At 38.5% G+C, this 25,042-nt stretch overlaps 2 protein-coding genes across 2 annotated transcripts in view; both read right to left on the bottom strand.

The window, feature by feature from the left end:
- Nucleotides 1-21,778, bottom strand: part of LOC131292085 (uncharacterized) — a 110,154-nt gene extending 88,376 nt beyond the window's left edge. The window contains exon 1 of the mRNA XM_058320775.1: nt 19,904-21,778. Coding sequence (XP_058176758.1) covers nt 19,904-21,778 — 1,875 coding nt within the window. The remainder of the gene's footprint in view (nt 1-19,903) is intronic.
- A 54-nt stretch (nt 21,779-21,832) lies between these two features.
- On the bottom strand, nt 21,833-24,463 carry LOC131292084 (uncharacterized). Its single transcript, XM_058320774.1, has one exon. The coding sequence runs from the start codon at nt 24,461-24,463 to the stop codon at nt 21,833-21,835; it is 2,631 nt and encodes an 876-aa protein (XP_058176757.1).
- Between the last annotated feature and the right edge of the window lie 579 nt (nt 24,464-25,042).

Here is a 25,042-nt window from a genome sequence, read left to right as displayed (position 1 = left end):
TTACTGTAACACTTTTCTTTCAATGTTTGTAAAAAAAATTTTCGGATATCACTTTCTTTCCTTTTCGGATTTCACTTTTATATCACCACTTTTTGGATAGCTTTTCTTCCCTTTAAAATTTTGATTTTCACCCTTCAATGCTTTTTCCAATGTTTTTCTTTCAATCACCTTTCATTTCTTTCGGATCAGATATATATCATAAATTTAGCGGGGTTTTTTTTTTTTTTTTTTTTCACATTTTCAGTAGTGTTTTATTTATGGATACTTCATTCTCAGTAGATCATAATTTAGATCTACTATTATGGCGTATGCCATCTTCGCCTTCATGTATCCCGTTTGATACCTGGCATATGTTTCTTCTGATGTGTTCAGGATTTCCTTTGCTTGGTCGCCAATTTCCTTGGCCAGGTTCTCGATGCTTCTGACGGTATAATTTAGATCTACTATTATGGCGTATGCCATCTTCGCCTTCATGTATCCCGTTTGATACCTGGCATATGTTTCTTCTGATGTGTTCAGGATTTCCTTTGCTTGGTCGCCAATTTCCTTGGCCAGGTTCTCGATGCTTCTGACGGTATGTCTGCCTCACTCGGGACTCTATGTCTGCCTCACTCGGGATATACCCATAGTTGGGTATGTATACTCCGTGTTCCTCTGGTCCTGTCACGGTCGCCATGTATTGTTAAAAACGTAGAACGATCCTTCGGATGAAACTTCAACGTCGAAATAAAAGGACTTCCTTTGATATGTGTCTTCTCGACGATTCGGCAGGAACTGAACTCCTTTCGTTCAGCCTCATCTTTATTTTATAGTCAAACTTTCTTTGTTACATTTGTGCTTAGTTTAACCTGCATCTGTTTAATGTTATCCTTTCCTGAGTTTTCCTGGTTTGCCTGGAGAAAGACCTTTTTCCTGGTTCCGCTTTGAGTCACTTCGTCATGCGCGCGGTTCGACGCGCGGTTCTCACGCTTTCCCTAGGTGTCGTATGACACACGCCTATGCTCCGTTAGCGCCTCGAAGGTCGGCGTTGTGTTCTTTCTAATTTATGACTCATTAGCTTAAGAGTGGGTTGACATTGACTTTCGTTGCATGTTATGCAACATTGTAACCTAAGTCAAGGTTCTTCCTTCTATGGGTTACAAGTGGTTGGTGACTGCAACATTGTAACAGTTACATGGTTTGTGTTTTTGGGTTCTGGGTTCTGGTTTTCGTCATAACTTTCCTGACTGTACATTGTGTTACAAAGTGTGGATTAAGAACGTTGTGTGGTTCTAGCGTGTTGTGTTGTGTTGTTACAAAGTGTGATAAGTGTGATGAGATGTGGGTTTGAAATATAGTGTGTGATATGATAAGGATACGTGGGAATTGTGTGATGTGCGTAGCGTATGCTACACTGTCTTCATTTGTTTGACTAAAATTGAATTTCCTTTCTTTTGGTTCCCTGGGCGTATTTTTAGCTCTTCTAGTTTTCGAGATATTCACGTTTAAAGTTGAAAGTTTTTTCAGAAAAAGAGCATTTTCGTTGTTTCGTCCTATAAAATGCCTATCTTTGAACGCTCATAACTTTTTTGTCGTTCGTACGATTTTTAATCTATCTTGACTTGTTTGACTAACATTGAATTTCCTTTCTTTTGGTACCCTGGGCGTATTTTTAGCTCTTCTAGTTTTCGAGATATTCACGTTTAAAGTTGGAAGTTTTTTCAGAAAAAGAGCATTTTCGTTGTTTCGTCCTATAAAATGCCTATCTTTGAACGCTCATAACTTTGTTTTCGTTCGTATGGTTTTTAATCTGTCTTCACTTGTTTGACTAAAATTGAATTTCCTTTCTTTTGGTATCCTGGGCGTATTTTTAGCTCTTCTAGTTTTTGAGATATTCACGTTTAAAGTTGGAAGTTTTTTCAGAAAAAGAGCATTTTCGTTGTTTCGTCCTATAAAATGCCTATCTTTGAACGCTCATAACTTTTTTTTCGTTCCTACGATTTTTAATCTGTCTTCACTTGTTTGACTAACATTGAATTTCCTTTCTTTTGGTACCCTGGGCGTAGTTTTAGCTCTTCTAGTTTTCGAGATATTCACGTTTAAAGTTGGAAGTTTTTTCAGAAAAAGAGCATTTTCGTTGTTTCGTCTTATAAAATGCCTATCTTTGAGCGCTCATAACTTTTTTTTCGTTCGTACGAATTTTAATCTGTCTTCACTTGTTTGACTTAAATTGAATTTCCTTTCTTTTGGTACCCTGGGCGTATTTTTAGCTCTTCTAGTTTTCGAGATATTCACGTTTAAAGTTGGAAGTTTTTTCAGAAAAAGAGCATTTTCGTTGTTTCGTCCTATAAAATGCCTATCTTTGAACGCTCATAACTTTTTTTTCGTTCGTATGATTTTTAATCTGTCTTCACTTGTTTGACTAAAATTGAATTTCCTTTCTTTTGGTACCCTGGGCGTATTTTTAGCACTTCTAGTTTTCGAGATATTCACGTTTAAAGTTGGAAGTTTTTTCAGAAAAAGAGCATTTTCGTTGTTTCGTCCTATAAAATGCCTATCTTTGAACGCTCATAACTTTTTTTTCGTTTGTACGATTTTAAATCTGTCTTCACTTATTTGTCTTTAATTGAATTTCCTTTCTTTTGGTACCCTAGGCGTATTTTTAGCTCTTCTAGTTTTCGAGATATTCACGTTTAAAGTTGGAAGTTTTTTCAGAAAAAGAGCATTTTCGTTGTTTCGTCCTATAAAATGCCTATCTTTGAACGCTCATAACTTTTTTTTCGTTCGTACGATTTTAAATCTGTCTTCACTTGTTTGACTAAAATTGTATTTCCTTTCTTTTGGTATCCTGGGCGTATTTTTAGCTCTTCTAGTTTTCGAGATATTCATGTTTAAAGTTGGAAGTTTTTTCAGAAAAAGAGCATTTTCGTTGTTTCGTCCTATAAAATGCCTATCTTTGAACGCTCATAACTTTTTTTTCGTTCTTACGATTTTTAATCTGTCTTCATTTGTTTGACTAAAATTGAATTTCCTTTCTTTTGGTTCCCTGGGCGTATTTTTAGCTCTTCTAGTTTTCGAGATATTCACGTTTAAAGTTGGAAGTTTTTTCAGAAAAAGAGCATTTTCGTTGTTTCGTCCTATAAAATGCCTATCTTTGAACGCTCATAACTTTTTTGTCGTTCGTACGATTTTTAATCTGTCTCCATTTGTTTGACTAACATTGAATTTCCTTTCTTTTGGTACCCTGGGCGTATTTTTAGCTCTTCTAGTTTTCGAGATATTCACGTTTAAAGTTGGAAGTTTTTTCAGAAAAAGAGCATTTTCGTTGTTTCGTCCTATAAAATGTCTATCTTTGAACGCTCATAACTTTTTTTTCGTTCGTATGATTTTTAATCTGTCTTCACTTGTTTGACTAAAATTGAATTTCCTTTCTTTTGGTACCCTGGGCGTATTTTTAGCACTTCTGGTTTCCGAGATATTCACGTTTAAAGTTGGAAGTTTTTTCAGAAAAAGAGCATTTTCGTTGTTTCGTCCTATAAAATGCCTATCTTTGAACGCTCATAACTTTTTTTTCGTTAGTACGATTTTAAATCTGTCTTCACTTGTTTGTCTTAAATTGAATTTCCTTTCTTTTGGTACCCTAGGCGTATTTTTAGCTCTTCTAGTTTTCGAGATATTCTCGTTTAAAGTTGGAAGTTTTTTCAGAAAAAGAGCATTTTCGTTGTTTCGTCCTATAAAATGCCTATCTTTGAACGCTCATAACTTTTTTTTCGTTCGTACGATTTTAAATCTGTCTTCACTTGTTTGACTAAAATTGTACTTCCTTTCTTTTGGTATCCTGGGCGTATTTTTAGCTCTTCTAGTTTTTGAGATATTCACGTTTAAAGTTGGAAGTTTTTTCAGAAAAAGAGCATTTTCGTTGTTTCGTCCTATAAAATGCCTATCTTTGAACGCTCATAACTTTTTTTTCGTTCCTACGATTTTTAATCTGTCTTCACTTGTTTGACTAAAATTGAATTTCCTTTCTTTTGGTACCCTGGGCGTAGTTTTAGCTCTTCTAGTTTTCGAGATATTCACGTTTAAAGTTGGAAGTTTTTTCAGAAAAAGAGCATTTTCGTTGTTTCGTCCTATAAAATGCCTATCTTTGAACACTTATAACTTTTTTGTGGTTCGTACGATTTTTAATCTGTCTTCACTTGTTTGACTAAAATTGAATTTCCTTTCTTTTGGTACCCTGGGCGTATTTTTAGCACTTCTGGTTTCCGAGATATTCACGTTTAAAGTTGGAAGTTTTTTCAGAAAAAGAGCATTTTCGTTGTTTCGTCCTATAAAATGCCTATCTTTGAACGCTCATAACTTTTTTTTCGTTAGTACGATTTTAAATCAGTCTTCACTTGTTTGTCTTAAATTGAATTTCCTTTCTTTTGGTACCCTAGGCGTATTTTTAGCACTTCTAGTTTTCGAGATATTCTCGTTTAAAGTTGGAAGTTTTTTCAGAAAAAGAGCATTTTCGTTGTTTCGTCCTATAAAATGCCTATCTTTGAACGCTCATAACTTTTTTGTCGTTCGTACGATTTTAAATCTGTCTTCACTTGTTTGACTAAAATTGTACTTCCTTTCTTTTGGTATCCTGGGCGTATTTTTAGCTCTTCTAGTTTTCGAGATATTCACGTCTAAAGTTGGAAGTTTTTTCAGAAAAAGTGCATTTTCGTTGTTTCGTCCTATAAAATGCCTATCTTTGAACGCTCATAACTTTTTTGTCGTTCGTACGATTTTAAATCTGTCTTGACTTGTTTGACTAACATTGAATTTCCTTTCTTTTGGTACCCTGGGCGTAGTTTTAGCTCTTCTAGTTTTCGAGATATTCACGTTTAAAGTTGGAAGTTTTTTCAGAAAAAGAGCATTTTCGTTGTTTCGTCCGATAAAATGCCTATCTTTGAACGCTCATAACTTTTTTTTCGTTCGTACGATTTTTAATCTGTCTTCACTTGTTTGACTAACATTGAATTTCCTTTCTTTTGGTACCCTGGGCGTAGTTTTAGCTCTTCTAGTTTTCGAGATATTCACGTTTAAAGTTGGAAGTTTTTTCAGAAAAAGAGCATTTTCGTTGTTTCGTCCGATAAAATGCCTATCTTTGAACGCTCATAACTTTTTTTTCGTTCGTACGATTTTTAATCTGTCTTCACTTGTTTGACTAAAATTGAATTTCCTTTCTTTTGGTACCCTGGGCGTATTTTTAGCTCTTCTAGTTTTCGAGATATTCACGTTTAAAGTTGGAAGTTTTTTCAGAAAAAGAGCATTTTCGTTGTTTCGTCCTATAAAATGCCTATCTTTGAACGCTCATAACTTTTTTTTCGTTCGTACGATTTAAAATCTGTCTTCACTTGGTTGACTAAAATTGAATTTTCTTTCTTTTGGTACCCTGGGCGTATTTTTAGCACTTCTAGTTTTCGAGATATTCACGTTTAAAGTTGGAAGTTTTTTCAGAAAAAGAGCATTTTCGTTGTTTCGTCCTATACAGCGTTTTACATCTCACCTAGCAACCGGGGCAGTATATGTAGAACATCAAGAATGATAGCCTACTGCAGAGTATTTGATGTAGAATAGCAAAACCCACAAGTGGCAACATAAACCGGTAAGTAGAATATCCATCACTTTCTAGGATCTACCAGAATGAAAGTTGTCTCATGGATGTTCGAAGTAGAGACGACCAGTTGAAAGGTACAGGATAAGGTAGGCTATGATCGCTTTTTCGCATCAGAAAACGAGCGCGAATCACAACAATCCTCGCAAAAGTATGTTTTCGACCGGAAAGCGATTTTCCCCTACTTTTACCTGCACCCCTCGACTGGTCGTGCCTACTTCGAACATCCACGCGACAACTTTCATCCTGGTAGATCCTAGAAAGTGATGGATATTCTACTTACCGGTTTGTGTTGCCACTTGTGGGTTTTGCTATTCTACATCAAATACTCTGCAGTAGGCTATCATTCTTGATGTTCTACATATACTGCCCCGGTTGCTAGGTGAGATGTAAAACGCTGTAAAATGCCTATCTTTGAACGCTCATAACTTTTTTTTCGTTCTTACGATTTTTAATCTGTCTTCATTTGTTTGACTAAAATTGAATTTCCATTTTTTGGTACCCTGATCGTATTTTTAGCTCTTCTAGTTTTCGAGATATTCACGTTTAAAGTTGAAAGTTTTTTCAGAAAAAGAGCATTTTCGTTGTTTCGTCCTATAAAATGCCTATCTTTGAACGCTCATAACTTTTTTGTCGTTCGTACGATTTTTAATTTGTCTTCACCTAATTGACTAAAATTGAATTTCCTTTCTTCTGGTACCCTGGGCGTATTTTTAGCTCTTCTAGTTTTCGAGATATTCACGTTTAAAGTTGGAAGTTTTTTCAGAAAAAGAGCATTTTCGTTGTTTCGTCCTATAAAATGCCTATCTTTGAACGCTCATAACTTTTTTTTCGTTCGTACGATTTTTAATCTTTCTTCATTTGTTTGTTTAAAATTGAATTTCCTTTCTTTTGGTACGCTGGGCGTATTTTTAGCAGTTCTAGTTTTCGAGATATTCACGTTTAAAGTTGGAAGTTTTTTCAGAAAAAGAGCATTTTCGTTGTTTCGTCCTATAAAATGCCTATCTTTGAACGCTCATAACTTTTTTTTCGTTCGTACGGTTTTTAATCTGTCTTCACTTGTTTGACTAGAATTGAATTTCCTTTCTTTTGGTACCCTGGGCGTATTTTTAGCACTTCTAGTTTTCGAGATATTCACGTTTAAAGTTGGAAGTTTTTTCAGAAAAAGAGCATTTTCGTTGTTTCGTCCTATAAAATGCCTATCTTTGAACGCTCATAACTTTTTTTTCGTTCGTACGATTTTTAATCTGTCTTCACTTGTTTGACTAGAATTGAATTTCCTTTGTTTTGGTACCCTGGGCGTATTTTTAGCTCTTCTAGTTTTCGAGATATTCACGTTTAAAGTTGGAAGTTTTTTCAGAAAAAGAGCATTTTCGTTGTTTCGTCCTATAAAATGCCTATCTTTGAACGCTCATAACTTTTTTTTCGTTCGTACGATTTTTAATCTGTCTTCACTTGTTTGACTAGAATTGAATTTCCTTTCTTTTGGTACCCTGGGCGTATTTTTAGCTCTTCTAGTTTTCGAGATATTCACGTTTAAAGTTGGAAGTTTTTTCAGAAAAAGAGCATTTTCGTTGTTTCGTCCTATAAAATGCCTATCTGTGAACTCTCACAACTTTTTTTTCGTTCGTACGATTTTTAATCTGTCTTCACTTGTTTGACTAGAATTGAATTTCCTTTCTTTTGGTACCCTGGGCGTATTTTTAGCTCTTCTAGTTTTCGAGATATTCACGTTTAAAGTTGGAAGTTTTTTCAGAAAAAGAGCATTTTCGTTGTTTCGTCCTATAAAATGCCTATCTTTGAACGCTCATAACTTTTTTTTCGTTCGTACGATTTTTAATCTGTCTTCACTTGTTTGACTAAAATTGAATTTCCTTTCTTTTGGTACGCTGGGCGTATTTTTAGCAGTTCTAGTTTTCGAGATATTCACGTTTAAAGTTGGAAGTTTTTTCAGAAAAAGAGCATTTTCGTTGTTTCGTCCTATAAAATGCCTATCTTTGAACGCTCATAACTTTTTTTTCGCTCCTACGATTTTTAATCTGTCTTCACTTGTTTGACTAGAATTGAATTTCCTTTCTTTTGGTACCCTGGGCGTATTTTTAGCTCTTCTAGTTTTCGAGATATTCACGTTTAAAGTTGGAAGTTTTTTCAGAAAAAGAGCATTTTCGTTGTTTCGTCCTATAAAATGCCTATCTTTGAACGCTCTTAACTTTTTTTTCGTTCGTACGATTTTTAATCTGTCTTCACTTGTTTGACTTAAATTGTATTTCCTTTCTTTTGGTATCCTGGGCGTATTTTTAGCTCTTCTAGTTTTTGAGATATTCACGTTTAAAGTTGGAAGTTTTTTCAGAAAAAGAGCATTTTCGTTGTTTCGTCCTATAAAATGCCTATCTTTGAACGCTCATAACTTTTTTGTCGTTCGTACGATTTTTAATCTGTCTTCACTTGTTTGACTAAAATTGAATTTCCTTTCTTTTGGTACCCTGGGCGTATTTTTAGCTCTTCTAGTTTTCGAGATATTTACGTTTAAAGTTGGAAGTTTTTTCAGAAAAAGAGCATTTTCGTTGTTTCGTCCTATAAAATGCCTATCTTTGAACGCTCATAACTTTTTTGTCGTTCGTACGATTTTAAATCTGTCTTCACTTGTTTGTTTAAAATTGAATTTCCTTTCTTTTGGTACCCTGGGCGTATTTTTAGCTCTTCTAGTTTTCGAGATATTCACGTTTAAAGTTGGAAGTTTTTTCAGAAAAAGAGCATTTTCGTTGTTTCGTCCTATAAAATGCCTATCTTTGAACGCTCATAACTTTTTTTTCGTTCGTACGATTTTTAATCTGTCTTCACTTGTTTGACTTAAATTGTATTTCCTTTCTTTTGGTATCCTGGGCGTATTTTTAGCTCTTCTAGTTTTTGAGATATTCACGTTTAAAGTTGGAAGTTTTTTCAGAAAAAGAGCATTTTCGTTGTTTCGTCCTATAAAATGCCTATCTTTGAACGCTCATAACTTTTTTGTCGTTCGTACGATTTTTAATCTGTCTTCACTTGTTTGACTAAAATTGAATTTCCTTTCTTTTGGTACTCTGGGCGTATTTTTAGCTCTTCTAGTTTTCGAGATGTTCACGTTTAAATTTGGAAGTTTTTTCAGAAAAAGAGCATTTTCGTTGTTTCGTCCTATAAAATGCCTATCTTTGAACGCTCATAACTTTTTTTTCGTTCTTACGATTTTTAATCTGTCTTCATTTGTTTGACTAAAATTGAATTTCCTTTCTTTTGGTTCCCTGGGCGTATTTTTAGCACTTCTAGTTTTCGAGATATTCACGTTTAAAGTTGGAAGTTTTTTCAGAAAAAGAGCATTTTCGTTGTTTCGTCCTATAAAATGCCTATCTTTGAACGCTCATAACTTTTTTTTCGTTCGTACGATTTTTAATCTGTTGCCTTTTTGTTTGACTAAAATTGAATTTCCTTTCTTTTGGTACCCTGGGCGTATTTTTAGCACTTCTAGTTTTCGAGATATTCACGTTTAAAGTTGGAAGTTTTTTCAGAAAAAGAGCATTTTCGTTGTTTCGTCCTATAAAATGCCTATCTTAGAACGCTCATAACTTTTTTGTCGTTCGTACGATTTTTAATCTGTCCTCAATTGTTTGACTAAAATTGAATTTTCTTTCTTTTGGTACCCTGGGCGTATTTTTAGCTCTTCTAGTTTTCGAGATATTCACGTTTAAAGTTGGAAGTTTTTTCAGAAAAAGAGCATTTTCGTTGTTTCGTCCTATAAAATGCCTATCTTTGAACACTTATAACTTTTTTGCCGTTTGTACGATTTTTAATCTGTCTTCACTTGTTTGACTAAAATTGAATTTCGTTTCTTTTGGTACCCTGGGCGTATTTTTAGCTCTTCTAGTTTTCGAGATATTCACGTTTAAAGTTGGAAGTTTTTTCAGAAAAAGAGCATTTTCGTTGTTTCGTCCTATGAAGGCCTATCTTTGAACGCTCATAACTTTGTTTTCGTTCTTACGATTTTTAATCTGTCTTCTCTTGTTTGACTAAAATTGAATTTCCTTTCTTTTGGTACCCTGGGCGTATGTTTAGCTCTTCTAGTTTTCGAGATATTCACGTTTAAAGTTGGAAGTTTTTTCAGAAAAAGAGCATTTTCGTTGTTTCGTCCTATAAAATGCCTATCTTTGAACGCTCATAACTTGTTTTTCGTTCGTACGATTTTTAATCTGTCTTCACATGTTTGACAAGAATTGAATTTCCTTTCTTTTGGTACCCTGGGCGTATTTTTAGCTCTTCTAGTTTTCGAGATATTCACGTTTAAAGTTGGAAGTTTTTTCAGAAAAAGAGCATTTTCGTTGTTTCGTCCTATAAAATGCCTATCTTTGAACACTCATAACTTTGTTTTCGTTCGTACGATTTTAAATCTGTTTTCACTTGTTTCACTAAAATTGAATTTCCTTACTTTTGGTACCCTGGACGTAGTTTTAGCTCTTCTAGTTTTCGAGATATTCACGTTTAAAGCTGGAAGTTTTTTCAGAAAAGAGCATTTTCGTTGTTTCGTCCTATAAAATGCCTATTTTTGAACGCTCATAACTTTTTTGTCGTTCGTACGATTTTTAATCTGTCTTCACTTGTTTGACTAAAATTGAATTTCCTTTCTTTTGGTACCCTGGGCGTAGTTTTAGCTCTTCTAGTTTTCGCGATATTCACGGTTAAAGTTGGAAGTTTTTTCAGAAAAAGAGCATTTTCGTTGTTTCGTCCTATAAAATGCCTATCTTTGAACGCTCATAACTTTTTTTTCGTTCGTACGATTTTTAATTTGTCTTCACTTAATTGACTAAAATTGAATTTCCTTTCTTTTGGTACCCTGGGCGTATTTTTAGCTCTTCTAGTTTTCGAGATATTCACGTTTAAAGTTGGAAGTTTTTTCAGAAAAAGTGCATTTTCGTTGTTTCGTCCTATAAAATGCCTATCTTTGAACGCTCATAACTTTTTTTTCGTTCGTACGATTTTTAATCTGTCTTCATTTGTTTGACTAAAATTGAATTTCCTTTCTTTTGGTACCCTAGGCGTATTTTTAGCTCTTCTAGTTTTCGAGATATTCACGTTTAAAGTTGGAAGTTTTTTCAGAAAAAGAGCATTTTCGTTGTTTCGTCCTATAAAATGCCTATCTTTGAACGCTCATAACTTTTTTTTCGTTCGTACGATTTATAATCTGTCTTCACATGTTTGACAAGAATTGAATTTCCTTTCTTTTGGTACCCTGGGCGTATTTTTAGCTCTTCTAGTTTTCGAGATATTCACGTTTAAAGTTGGAAGTTTTTTCAGAAAAAGAGCATTTTCGTTGTTTCGTCCTATAAAATGCCTATCTGTGAACGCTCACAACTTTTTTTTCGTTCGTACGATTTTTAATCTGTCTTCACTTGTTTGACTAAAATTGAATTTCCTTTCTTTTGGTACGCTGGGCGTATTTTTAGCAGTTCTAGTTTTCGAGATATTCACGTTTAAAGTTGGAAGTTTTTTCAGAAAAAGAGCATTTTCATTGTTTCGTCCTATAAAATGCCTATCTTTGAACGCTCACAACTTTTTTTCGTTCGTACGATTTTTAATCTGTTTTCATTAGATTGACTAAAATTGAATTTCCTTTCTTTTGGTACCCTGGGCGTATTTTTAGCTCTTCTAGTTTTCGAGATATTCACGTTTAAAGTTGGAAGTTTTTTCAGAAAAAGAGCATTTTCGTTGTTTCGTCCTATAAAATGCCTATCTTTGAACGCTCGTAACTTTTTTGTCGTTCGTACGATTTTTAATCTGACTTCATTTGTTTGTTCAAAATTGAATTTCCTTTCTTTTGGTACCCTGAGCGTATTTTTAGCACTTCTAGTTTTCGAGATATTCACGTTTAAAGTTGGAAATTTTTTCAGAAAAAGAGCATTTTCGTTGTTCCGTCCTATAAAATGCCTATCTTTGAACGCTCATGACTTTTTTTTCGTTCGTACGATTTTTAATCTGTTTTCTTTTGTTTGTCTAAAATTGAATTTCCTTTCTTTTGGTACCCTGGGCGTATTTTTAGCTCTTCTAGTTTTCGAGATATTTACGTTTAAAGTTGGAAGTTTTTTCAGAAAAAGGGCATTTTCGTTGTTTCGTCCTATAAAATGCCTATCTTTGAACGCTCATAACTTACTTTTCGTTCGTACGATTTAAAATCTGTCTTCACTTGTTTGACTAAAATTGAATTTCCTTTCTTTTGGTACCCTGGGCGTAGTTTTAGCTCTTCTGGTTTTCGAGATATTCACGTTTAAAGCTGGAAGTTTTTTCAGAAAAAGAGCATTTTCGTTGTTTCGTCCTATAAAATGCCTATCTTTGAACGCTCATAACTTTTTTTTCGTTCGTACGATTTTAAATCTGTCGCCTTTTTGTTTGACTAAAATTGAATTTCCTTTCTTTTGGTACCCTGGGCATATTTTTAGCTCTTCTAGTTTTCGAGATATTCACGTTTAAAGTTGGAAATTTTTTCAGAAAAAGAGCATTTTCGTTGTTCCGTCCTATAAAATGCCTATCTTTGAACGCTCACAACTTTTTTTCGTTCGTACGATTTTTAATCTGTTTTCATTAGATTGACTAAAATTGAATTTCCTTTCTTTTGGTACCCTGGGCGTATTTTTAGCACTTCTAGTTTTCGAGATATTCACGTTTAAAGTTGGAAGTTTTTTCAGAAAAAGAGCATTTTCGTTGTTTCGTCCTATAAAATGCCTATCTTTGAACACTCATAACTTTGTTTTCGTTCGTACGATTTTTAATCTGTTTTCACTTGTTTGACTAAAATTGAATTTCCTTTCTTTTGGTAGCCTGGACGTAGTTTTAGCTCTTCTGGTTTTCGAGATATTCACGTTTAAAGCTGGAAGTTTTTTCAGAAAAAGAGCATTTTCGTTGTTTCGTCCTATAAAATGCCTATCTTTGAACGCTCATAACTTTTTTTTCGTTCGTACGATTTTAAATCTGTCGCCTTTTTGTTTGACTAAAATTGAATTTCCTTTCTTTTGGTACCCTGGGCATATTTTTAGCTCTTCTAGTTTTCGAGATATTCACGTTTAAAGTTGGAAGTTTTTTCAGAAAAAGAGCATTTTCGTTGTTTCGTCCTATAAAGGCCTATCTTTGAACGCTCATAACTTTGTTTTCGTTCTTACGATTTTTAATCTGTCTTCACTTGTTTGACTAAAATTGAATTTCCTTTCTTTTGGTACCCTGGGCGTAGTTTTAGCTCTTCTAGTTTTCGCGATATTCACGGTTAAAGTTGGAAGTTTTTTCAGAAAAAGAGCATTTTCGTTGTTTCGTCCTATAAAATGCCTATTTTTGAACGCTCATAACTTTTTTGTCGTTCGTACGATTTTTAATCTGTCTTCACTCGTTTGACTAAAATTGAATTTCCTTTCTTTTGGTACCCTGGGCGTATTTTTGGCACTTCTAGTTTTCGAGATATTCACGATTAAAGTTGGAAGTTTTTTCAGAAAAAGAGCATTTTCGTTGTTTCGTCCTATAAAATGCCTATCTTTGAACGCTCATAACTTTGTTTTCGTTCTTACGATTTTTAATCTGTCTTCTTTTGTTTGACTAAAATTGAATTTCCTTTCTTTTGGTACCCTGGGCGTATGTTTAGCTCTTCTAGTTTTCGAGATATTCACGTTTAAAGTTGAAAGTTTTTTCAGAAAAAGAGCATTTTCGTTGTTTCGTCCTATAAAATGCCTATTTTTGAACGCTCATAACTTTTTTGTCGTTCGTACGATTTTTAATCTGTCTTCACTTGTTTGACTAAAATTGAATTTCCTTTCTTTTGGTACCCTGGGCGTATTTTTGGCACTTCTAGTTTTCGAGATATTCACGATTAAAGTTGGAAGTTTTTTCAGAAAAAGAGCATTTTCGTTGTTTCGTCCTATAAAATGCCTATCTTTGAACGCTCATAACTTTTTTGTCGTTCATACGATTTTTAATCTGACTTCATTTGTTTGTCTAAAATTGAATTTCCTTTCTTTTGGTACCCTGAGCGTATTTTTAGCACTTCTAGTTTTCGAGATATTCACGTTTAAAGTTGGAAATTTTTTCAGAAAAAGAGCATTTTCGTTGTTTCGTCCTATAAAATGCCTATCTTTGAACACTCATGACTTTTTTTTCGTTCGTACGATTTTTAATCTGTTTTCTTTTGTTTGTCTAAAATTGAATTTCCTTTCTTTTGGTACCCTGGGCGTATTTTTAGCTCTTCTAGTTTTCGAGATATTTACGTTTAAAGTTGGAAGTTTTTTCAGAAAAAGGGCATTTTCGTTGTTTCGTCCTATAAAATGCCTATCTTTGAACGATCATAACTTGTTTTTCGTTCGTACGATTTAAAATCTGTCTTCACTTGTTTGTCTAAAATTGAAAATCCTTTCTTTTGGTACCCTTGGCGTATTTTTAGCTCTTCTAGTTTTCGAGATATTCACGTTTAAAGTTGGAAGTTTTTTCAGAAAAAGAGCATTTTCGTTGTTTCGTCCTATAAAATGCCTATCTTTGAACGCTCATAACTTTTTTTTCGTTCGTACGATTTTTAATCTGTCTTCACTTGTTTGTGTAAAATTGAATTTCCTTTCTTTTGGTATCCTGGGCGTATTTTTAGCTCTTCTAGTTTTTGAGATATTCACGTTTAAAGTTGGAAGTTTTTTCAGAAAAAGAGCATTTTCGTTGTTTCGTCCTATAAAATGCCTATCTTTGAACGCTCATAACTTTTTTGTCGTTCGTACGATTTTTAATCTGTCTTCACTTGTTTGACTAAAATTGAATTTCCTTTCTTTTGGTACCCTGGGCGTATTTTTAGCTCTTCTAGTTTTTGAGATGTTCACGTTTAAATTTGGAAGTTTTTTCAGAAAAAGGGCATTTTCGTTGTTTCGTCCTATAAAATGCCTATCTTTGAACGATCATAACTTGTTTTTCGTTCGTACGATTTAAAATCTGTCTTCACTTGTTTGTCTAAAATTGAATTTCCTTTCTTTTGGTACCCTGGGCGTATTTTTAGCACTTCTAATTTTCGAGATATTCACGTTTAAAGTTGGAAGTTTTTTCAGAAAAAGAGCATTTTCGTTATTTCGTCCTATAAAATTCCTATCTTTGAACGCTCATAACTTTGTTTTCGTTCGTACGATTTTTAATCTGTTTTCTTTTGTTTGTCTAAAATTGAATTTCCTTTCTTTTGGTACCCTGGGCGTATTTTTAGCTCTTCTAGTTTTCGAGATATTCACGTTTAAAGTTGGAAGTTTTTTCAGAAAAAGAGCATTTTCGTTGTTTCGTCCTATAAAATGCCCATCTTAGAACGCTCATAACTTTTTTTTCGTTCGTACGATTTTTAATCTGTCTTCACTTGTTTGACTAAAATTGAATTTCCTTTCTTTTGGTACCCTGGGCGTATTTTTAGCAGTTCTAGTTTTCGAGATATTCACGTTTAAAGTTGGAAGTTTTTTCAGAAAAAGAGCATTTTCATTGTTTCGTCCTATAAAATGCCTATCTTTGAACGCTCACAACTTTTTTTCGTTCGTACGATTTTTAATCTGTTTTCATTAGATTGACTAAAATTGAATTTCCTTTCTTTTGGTACCCTGGGCGTATTTTTAGCTCTTCTAGTTTTCGAGATCTTCACGTTTAAAGTTGGAAGTTTTTTCAGAAAAAGAGCATTTTCGTTGTTTCGTCCTATAAAATGCCTATCTTTGAACGCTCACAACTTTTTTGTCGTTCGTACGATTTTTAATCTGTCTTCATTTGTGTGACTTCAATTGAATTTCCTTTCTTTTGGTACCCTGGGCGTATTTTTAGCACTTCTAGTTTTCGAGATATTCACGTTTAAAGTTGGAAGTTTTTTCAGAAAAAGAACATTTTCGTTGTTTCGTCCTATAAAATGCCTATCTTAGAACGCTCATAGCTTTTTTGTCGTTCGTACGATTTTTAATCTGTCGCCTTTTTGTTTGACTAAAATTGAATTTCCTTTCCTTTGGTACCCTGGGCGTATTTTTAGCACTTCTAGTTTTCGAGATATTCACGTTTAAAGTTGGAAGTTTTTACAGAAAAAGAGCATTTTCATTGTTTCGTCCTATAAAATGCCTATCTTTGAACGCTCACAACTTTTTTTTCGTTCGTACGATTTTTAATCTGTCTTCACTTGTTTGACTTAAATTGTATTTCCTTTCTTTTGGTATCCTGGGCGTATTTTTAGCTCTTCTAGTTTTTGAGATATTCACGTTTAAAGTTGGAAGTTTTTTCAGAAAAAGAGCATTTTCGTTGTTTCGTCCTATAAAATTCCTATCTTAGAACGCTCATAACTTTGTTTTCGTTCGTACGATTTTTAATCTGTTTTCTTTTGTTTGTCTAAAATTGAATTTCCTTTCTTTTGGTACCCTGGGCGTATTTTTAGCTCTTCTAGTTTTCGAGATATTCACGTTTAAAGTTGGAAGTTTTTTCAGAAAAAGAGCATTTTCGTTGTTTCGTCCTATAAAATGCCCATCTTAGAACGCTCATAACTTTTTTTCCGTTCGTACGATTTTTAATCTGTCTTCACTTGTTTGACTAAAATTGAATTTCCTTTCTTTTGGTACCCTGGGCGTATTTTTAGCAGTTCTAGTTTTCGAGATATTCACGTTTAAAGTTGGAAGTTTTTTCAGAAAAAGAGCATTTTCGTTGTTTCGTCCTATAAAATGCCTATCTTTGAATACTTATAACTTTCTTGTCGTTCGTACGATTTTTAATCTGTCTTCACTTGTTTGACAAAAATTGAATTTCCTTTCTTTTGGTACCCTGGGCGTATTTTTAGCTCTTCTAGTTTTCGAGATATTCACGTTTAAAGTTGGAAGTTTTTTCAGAAAAAGAGCATTTTCGTTGTTTCGTCCTATAAAATGCCTATCTTTGAACACTCATGACTTTTTTTTCGTTCGTACGATTTTTAATCTGTCTTCATTTGTTTGACTTAAATTGAATTTCCTTTCTTTTGGTACCCTGGGCGTATTTTTAGCACTTCTAGTTTTCGAGATATTCACGTTTAAAGTTGGAAGTTTTTTCAGAAAAAGAACATTTTCGTTGTTTCGTCCTATAAAATGCCTATCTTAGAACGCTCATAGCTTTTTTGTCGTTCGTACGATTTTTAATCTGTCGCCTTTTTGTTTGACTAAAATTGAATTTCCTTTCCTTTGGTACCCTGGGCGTATTTTTAGCACTTCTAGTTTTCGAGATATTCACGTTTAAAGTTGGAAGTTTTTTCAGAAAAAGAGCATTTTCATTGTTTCGTCCTATAAAATGCCTATCTTTGAACGCTCACAACTTTTTTTTCGTTCGTACGATTTTTAATCTGTCTTCACTTGTTTGACTTAAATTGTATTTCCTTTCTTTTGGTATCCTGGGCGTATTTTTAGCTCTTCTATTTTTTGAGATATTCACGTTTAAAGTTGGAAGTTTTTTCAGAAAAAGAGCATTTTCGTTGTTTCGTCCTATAAAATTCCTATCTTAGAACGCTCATAACTTTGTTTTCGTTCGTACGATTTTTAATCTGTTTTCTTTTGTTTGTCTAAAATTGAATTTCCTTTCTTTTGGTACCCTGGGCGTATTTTTAGCTCTTCTAGTTTTCGAGATATTTACGTTTAAAGTTGGAAGTTTTTTTCAGAAAAAGAGCATTTTCGTTGTTTCGTCCTATAAAATGCCCATCTTAGAACGCTCATAACTTTTTTTTCGTTCGTACGATTTTTAATCTGTCTTCACTTGTTTGACTAAAATTGAATTTCCTTTCTTTTGGTACCCTGGGCGTATTTTTAGCAGTTCTAGTTTTCGAGATATCCACGTTTAAAGTTGGAAGTTTTTTCAGAAAAAGAGCATTTTCATTGTTTCGTCCTATAAAATGCCTATCTTTGAACGCTCACAACTTTTTTTCGTTCGTACGATTTTTAATCTGTTTTCATTAGATTGACTAAAATTGAATTTCCTTTCTTTTGGTACCCTGGGCGTATTTTTAGCTCTTCTAGTTTTCGAGATATTCACGTTTAAAGTTGGAAGTTTTTTCAGAAAAAGAGCATTTTCGTTGTTTCGTCCTATAAAATGCCTATCTTTGAACGCTCATAACTTTTTTGTCGTTCGTACGATTTTTAATCTGACTTCATTTGTTTGTCTAAAATTGAATTTCCTTTCTTTTGGTACCCTGAGCGTATTTTTAGCACTTCTAGTTTTCGAGATATTTACGTTTAAAGTTGGAAATTTTTTCAGAAAAAGAGCATTTTCGTTGTTTCGTCCTATAAAATGCCTATCTTTGAACGCCCATGACTTTTTTTTCGTTCGTACGATTTTTAATCTGTCTTCACTTGTTTGACTTAAATTGTATTTCCTTTCTTTTGGTATCCTGGGCGTATTTTTAGCTCTTCTAGTTTTTTAGATATTCACGTTTAAAGTTGGAAGTTTTTTCAGAAAAAGGGCATTTTCGTTGTTTCGTCCTATAAAATGCCTATCTTTGAACGCTCATAACTTGTTTTTTGTTCGTACGATTTAAAATCTGTCTTCACTTGTTTGTTTAAAATTGAATTTCCTTTCTTTTGGTACCCTTGGCGTATTTTTTAGCCTTTCTAGTTTTCGAGATATTCACGTTTAAAGTTGGAAGTTTTTTCAGAAAAAGAGCATTTTCGTTGTTTCGTCCTATAAAATGCCTATCTTTGAACGCTCATAACTTTTTTTTCGTTCGTACGATTTTTAATCTGTCTTCACTTGTTTGACTTAAATTGTATTTCCTTTCTTTTGGTATCCTGGGCGTATTTTTAGCTCTTCTAGTTTTTGAGATATTCACGTTTAAAGTTGGAAGTTTTTTCAGAAAAAGAGCTGTGAACGATGCCCCCAACCGTATATTAACAACGCTACTTTGTGTTGCAAGCGTTTTAAAAAAAGCGGTGTTTATTCGGGCTATCTTCACAGTCGAATCAAGAAAAGGGACCGCTTCCCTTCGTATCTTATATTTATACTCTCCGTATCGCGATGGCCGTTTCGCGATGGCCGGTTCATTTTCAAAATGCCCATCGGGGCCATCATGCGCGCATCTTGATCGGGCGAAATTTCGCCCAACCAAGGTAAGCAGTTAAGGAGTGTTTCTTTGACCTCTCTTACTCTATAAGCCCTGCCTGTCACTGCCTGTCACTATTGTTTACTTCTCGATTCCACTACCGCGTGGATACCAATCTAGTTTAAAAGTCGTCGGCCAGTGTTACTTTGTAACATTCTCCCCACCGGTATGCTACGTGAAGTGGCCTACCCCTGTTTCTGGCCGACATCTAACACAGCGATATTTACGGCCGGCCGTTCGATTATTCCGCTCAAAGTTTTAACTTGCACGCGTCGTACTTGCCCATCCGCGGATCGGTATGTTTTTATCACGTGCCCCCGTGGCCAGCAGTTCCGAGGGTTGTTTGTATCCGCTACGAGGACTAAGTCTCCCTCCTCAATTGGTTTAGTGGATTTGTGCCATTTAGTCCTCCTCGTCAGATGGGGTAAGTACTCGGTAACCCATCTTTTCCAGAAAAGATCTGCGAACTGTTGTGCTGACTTCCATGACCTCCGGAGCGACGGCGGCGAGTCGTCAAATGGCACTGCTGGTTTACTACCGTTGGAACTCCCTAAAATGAAGTGATTGGGAGTTAGTGGGGCTTCGGCTTCATCTTCAACTGGTACGTCTGTCAACGGTCGCGAGTTTACAATCAACTCCACTTCACTCAAACTAGCTCGTAGCAGCTCGTCGGACGGGTTATGTGGAAGGGCCAGTTTGGTAAGCGTTTTCTTAATTGATTGTACCAGTCGTTCCCATGATCCTCCGAAATGTGGCGCAGCAGGTGGATTTAAAATCCATTTCGTTGTAGGTTGGACGAATTCTGTCATCAGGCGCTCTTGATCCACTGCTGCCATCGCTTCCCGTAGCTCACGTGAGGCTCCTACGAAGTTTGTGCCTCGATCACTGATGAACTCGAGAGGCATTCCCTTCCTCGTGATAAAGTTGCGGATCGCAAATATGCAGGAATCTGTGGAGAGGCTATGTGCGATTTCGATGTGGATCCCTCGCGTTGTCAGGCACGTAAATATGACTCCCCACCGTTTTTCAGCTCTTCTCCCCACTGCGACTAGCATCGGACCGAAGTAGTCAATTCCGGTGTACGAGAACGGTCGCTGAAATGCTGCTAGTCGCTGGGGCGGCAGATTTCCCATTGCGGGGTTTTGAGGGAGCGCACACTTTACCTTGCAGTATTGGCATCGGTGCCTTACCTGGTTGTACGTGGCCTTGAGCTGCGGGATGTGATACTTAAGGCGGACCTCATTGACGACTGTTTGGTGATTGGCGTGCTTGTACTTGCTGTGGTAACTGTTAATCAGCAGTTCAGTGACGTAGTGCCGTCGGGGGAGAATTATGGGGCGCTTGGTATCCTCGCCGACCCATACACATTTCTCGATCCTGCCTTTGATGCGTAGCACTCCATTCACATCCAGCATCGGGCTTAGCTTATACAGCGGGCTCGATTTCTGCAGTGGTCGCTTCCAAGGATGCTTCACACATTCTTTACTGCTGAGTACATGTATCTCGTCGGCATACTCAGATCTTTGTACATCTCGATAAATTGCGTTTTCTGCACGCTCCAGCTCTTCATGCGTCAGGCTATCAAGTTGCTTATGCTCTTTGGCTATGCCCTTCCTGCAATTTCCCAAAAAGCGGTATACATAAGCTACCGCCCTTAGTAGCCGTTGCCACTTTGAGAATCTGGTGAACTCGATATTTGGCGTCGTGACCGTGTGATGTAGCAGGCTATGTCGAATCTCCTCGCTTGTCTCTCCGGGTTTTTGTTCGACTATGGGCCACTGATCCTTTGGTTCCCATAGGAAATCAGGCCCACGGAACCACCTACTCGAGGGGCTGAGGTCTGGTGGCTTTTGCCATTTTGTTCCTTCATCCGCTACGTTGAGCCGTGTAGATAGCCAGTTCCACTTTTCCGGGTTTGTAGTATCTAGTAGCTCACTGACCCTAACTGCCACGAACTGGCTGTATCGGCGATGGTCGGATAGCAACCAACTCATAACGGTGCGCGAATCCGTCCAGAGGAATCGGTGAGTTATAGCAATTCGGTGGGATAACTGTATCGTCTCTGCTAAGCGGGCACCTATGACTGCGGCCTGAAGTTCGAGTCGTGGGATGGAAACGAACGTAATAGGGGCCACCTTCGTCTTTGAGCCTACTAGGGCGCACTCGATCACACCGTTTTCCTCGAATCGTAGGTAGGCGACGGCTGATGCCCCATTTTCACTGGCGTCGCAGAACATGTGGAGCTCTACTCTTTCTGCGTTGGCCGTCGTCTTACTCCGATAACACCTTGGGACGCTGACTCTTTGAACATTGGGCAACGCGGTTACCCAGATTTGCCACTTAACGGCGAGGTGTCCGATAACCTCGTCATCCCATGGGCTCTTAGCGCGCCAAAACTCCTGTAGAAGTATCTTCAGATACATGAGGAAGTTTCCTATTAGCCTCAAGGGATCATAAATTGCCATAAGCGTTTTTAGTACTATCCTCTTCGTAGGTGCTCGCTCACCAAGCAGCACTCGTGGATCGTACCTCGGGGATATTTTAAACGTGAACACGTCCGTCGCTGTGTTCCACCACATTCCAAGGACCTTTTCCGTCGACATTTCGCTCTCGACAGGAATGTCCACTCCGTTGTTCTCGTTGCCATTCAACAACATTTTCACCGTGGTGGAATTGGACAGCCAATTCCGTATCTCAAACCCGCCTTGGGAGTGTATATACTGGACGTCACGGGCTAGATTTATGGCTTCTTGCTCTGTTTCTACGCTCGCGAGCATGTCGTCCACGTAATGCTCGTACTTTATACACTCCACAGCTTTGGGTAGTGTAGCCTCGAACCTTTCCGCATTTATGTTCTTGACGTAATGTGCGGTGCTGGGTGAACACGCGGCACCGAATGTCATCACTTTTAGTACGTAATGCTGTGGGTCGCTACCGAGTTTCCCGTCGTTCCATAAGAACATTTGGCTGCGCTGGTCGCGAGGGTTCATGTCTACCTGGAAGAACATCTCGCGGATATTTCCCGTCACTGCCACCTTGTACTCTCTGAACTTAAACAGGACCATGAGTAGACTCACCAATTGGTCCGGGCCGGTGAGTAGCATGGAGTTTAGGCTTACTCAGTTCGCCTTTGCCGCCGCATCGAACACTACTCGAATCTTCCCAGGCTTATTCGGATTGGTCACCGGGAAGATCGGCAGGTACCAGTCGTTTGGCGTTCGAGTAACCTGCTCCTCGGGAGTGAGCTTTCTGACGTACCCTTTCTGCTCGTACTCCACGATCTTGTTGTGCATTGCTTTAGCCAGGTCGGGATCTCTTCGCAATTTTCTTTCGAGACACTCGTGTCGCTTTAGGGCCATTGCTCGGCTATCAGGCAACTTAACATCCTCGTTCTTCCACAGCAGACCAGCCTCATAGCGATTATCCTTTAAGTGAACGCTGGTTCCAAGCAACATCAGCGCGCGTTCCTCATCCCGCGAACGTAAACTTGTAGTCGGTCGATATATCCCAAGTGACTCTAGCGTAAAGTAGTGTTTCAATGCCATGTTTATTATATCATCTCTTTCTTTGTTGCACGGACAGATGTGGGCATTTACCGATGCCATCTTTACATCTTTAGAGGCGGGCTGTTTGTATGGCCCATACAACACCCAACCGAGACGAGTTTTTGAAGCGGCTGGTTCGTTCGGCTCTCGTTCCACGGTTCTCAGCGCCTGTCCAACGAAAATGTTGTCGACCCCAATAAGGATTCGTGGAGCCTTGGCGGTGTACCCACGCAGCGGAAGTCCCTTGAGGTACTCGTACTCCTCGCTTATGACCGAGGGCGCAACCGACTGCTTCCTCAGACTTAAGCTGGCAACGGTGTGTACTGAGTGAAGGTCGAAAATTGCGGAACTTTCAACTCCGGAGATTTTCAGTGACACTTCAACCGATTGCTCCTCTCGACGTCCTTGGTTTCCCGTCCAGGAGATACAGAGCGGACGGGGTTGTCCGACAAGACCCAGCTCTTCCACCAACGAGTGGTCCATAAAGGTCGCCGTCGAACCGTCATCCAACAGTGCGAGCGTATTGATGGTTCTGCCCTTTCCGTGCAGCGTCACCGGGATGTATTTGAGGAGCACACCATCATACGGACCAACGTGGAGGTTGCAGCTCATCGTTTTCTCGGCGGCTCTTCCTGACTGGCGTTGTCGTACAAAATCCTCGTCGTGGAGCAGCTTGTTGTGCCGTCGGTTACACCCGTTCACACCGCACAACACATCCACACGACAAAAACGCGGATGTTTCTTCAGACAGGTTCTGCACACGGCGTGGGTCTTGATGTACCGCCATCTCGAATTGACGTCCATGCCGAGAAATTTGCCGCACTCTGCCAGACTGGAACACTTCCCTGAACACACGGAACAGGGTTCCCCATGATTCACGGTGACGGGCTCTGCAGACTGACCTGAGATATGGACGTTCACGTTAGCGTACTTACGCGGGTGGCCTGAGCGACCACCGCCTTCGCGTTGTAAGTCCCGGGAGATTGGCTTAACACCCTGGCAAGCTGCGCTGACTAGCTCCTTCATCCAATCGTTGAAGGCCAACAGTGTTGCCCCCCCGTTGATGTTCCGTTGGTAAAACCAGTTCAGCCTCACCGTCGGTGGCAGCTTCTCCACCAACTCGTTCAACAGCGATCCTCCGCTGAGATACTCCTGTAGACCGCAGCTCTTCATCGCCGCACACAGGTTCCTGACCGCGACACCGTAATCGACCAGGGTGTCAAATCGGTCGTCCTTTGGTGGTGGCATCCGTCGAATTTTGGTCATCAACGACTCCACAATGAGCTCCGGGCGGCCATAGCACTCTGTCAGGATGTCGATTGCATCCGGTACGCTTGACGGATGGTAGAGGCAACTTTCCACGGCGTCCCGTGCCTTCCCTTTAAGGCACCGTTGAAGGCGAAGCAGGTTCTCTTCATTGGTGTACCCGCAGATGGCCGTAGAGTGCTTATAATTGGCGATAAACACCGACCACTCCTGCGGGTCCCCGGAGAACGTTGGCAACTCTCGGCTCGTGCACTGTCTTGCCGAAAGTTGGCTTTGGTTCAGCAGCTCGAAGCTTTCGGAGTGGCTTCCGTTCACTGCTGGTTCCGGCTGCCTCGCAGTGACGCGTGTAGGCTGCCGGAGTGAGGCGTGAAGTAGGCGTCGTTTTTCCTCCTGCCGACGCTTTTCGCACTCCTCAATGACGCGCAGTTTTTCTTCGAGCATTCGTTGCTCGTACTGCTCGTCGATCCGTTTAAATTCCGCTTCCAGCACTGCATCGGAGTGTGCGGCTGGAGCACTTAAACCGCGATGGCGGATCTGTTCGTGATGGCGCACTTTCTCTAGTATGCCGCCATGCTCGCCTGGCGCGCTTCGCGCGCGCGCATCTTCACATTCAACGTCCATCGCTCTGTATTCGTCGTCGAGCTCATCTGCGATAGACGACGCTGAGTCAATGACGATGTCGCCAAGCTCCTTCATCACGGCCGTTAGCTCACGCTTGGCGTACCGAGCTCTCCGCACTAACTCGTCCACTTCGCTCACGGATGACCCTCTTGACGTTGGCCTTTCCGTGGCGGGCCGCATGATCGTTGAGCTGGCCAACGGGTCCGAAGTGGCCGGCTGCACACTTCTCCTGCTTGGTGGCCTCTCGGTGGCGGGCGGATGCTGCTCCTGCCCTGTACCACCGAGCTCCTCGGTGCGCGGGGCCACTGGACGGAACATCACTTATCACGTAGGTTCGTAACTCGATCCGCGAATGATCCTTCTGGTCACTATGCGACTCAATCGCGTTTACCTCGAACGGCGAATGTTCCTGGGTGCAGTCGCGACTCAATCGCGTGAACTTATCACCTCTCGTTCGGCGGAAAACACTCGCGGGTTCACTTATTACTTATCCCGTTCAACGGGAACCACTACGCGCGTTTTTTAAAAAATGTGAACGATGCCCCCAACCGTATATTAACAACGCTACTTTGTGTTGCAAGCGTTTTAAAAAACGCGGTGTTTATTCGGGCTATCTTCACAGTCGAATCAGGAAAAGGGACCGCTTCCCTTCGTATCTTATATTTATACTCTCCGTATCGCGATGGCCGTTTCGCGATGGCCGGTTCATTTTCAAAATGCCCATCGGGGCCATCATGCGCGCATCTTGATCGGGCGAAATTTCGCCCAACCAAGGTAAGCAGTTAAGGAGTGTTTCTTTGACCTCTCTTACTCTATAAACCCTGCCTGTCACTGCCTGTCACTATTGTTTACTTCTCGATTCCACTACCGCGTGGATACCAATCTAGTTTAAAAGTC

The sequence above is a fragment of the Anopheles ziemanni genome (genome assembly GCF_943734765.1).
Source record: "Anopheles ziemanni chromosome X unlocalized genomic scaffold, idAnoZiCoDA_A2_x.2 X_unloc_3, whole genome shotgun sequence".
NCBI lineage: Eukaryota > Metazoa > Arthropoda > Insecta > Diptera > Culicidae > Anopheles > Anopheles ziemanni.
Note: the sequence above shows the minus strand (reverse complement) of the source record. Positions and strands in the feature narration are given on the sequence as shown.

Bases quoted from the DNA above. Each gene is read 5' to 3' on its own strand.
- LOC131292084 (XM_058320774.1), bottom strand. From the start codon at position 24,463: ATGTTCCGTCCAGTGGCCCCGCGCACCGAGGAGCTCGGTGGTACAGGG.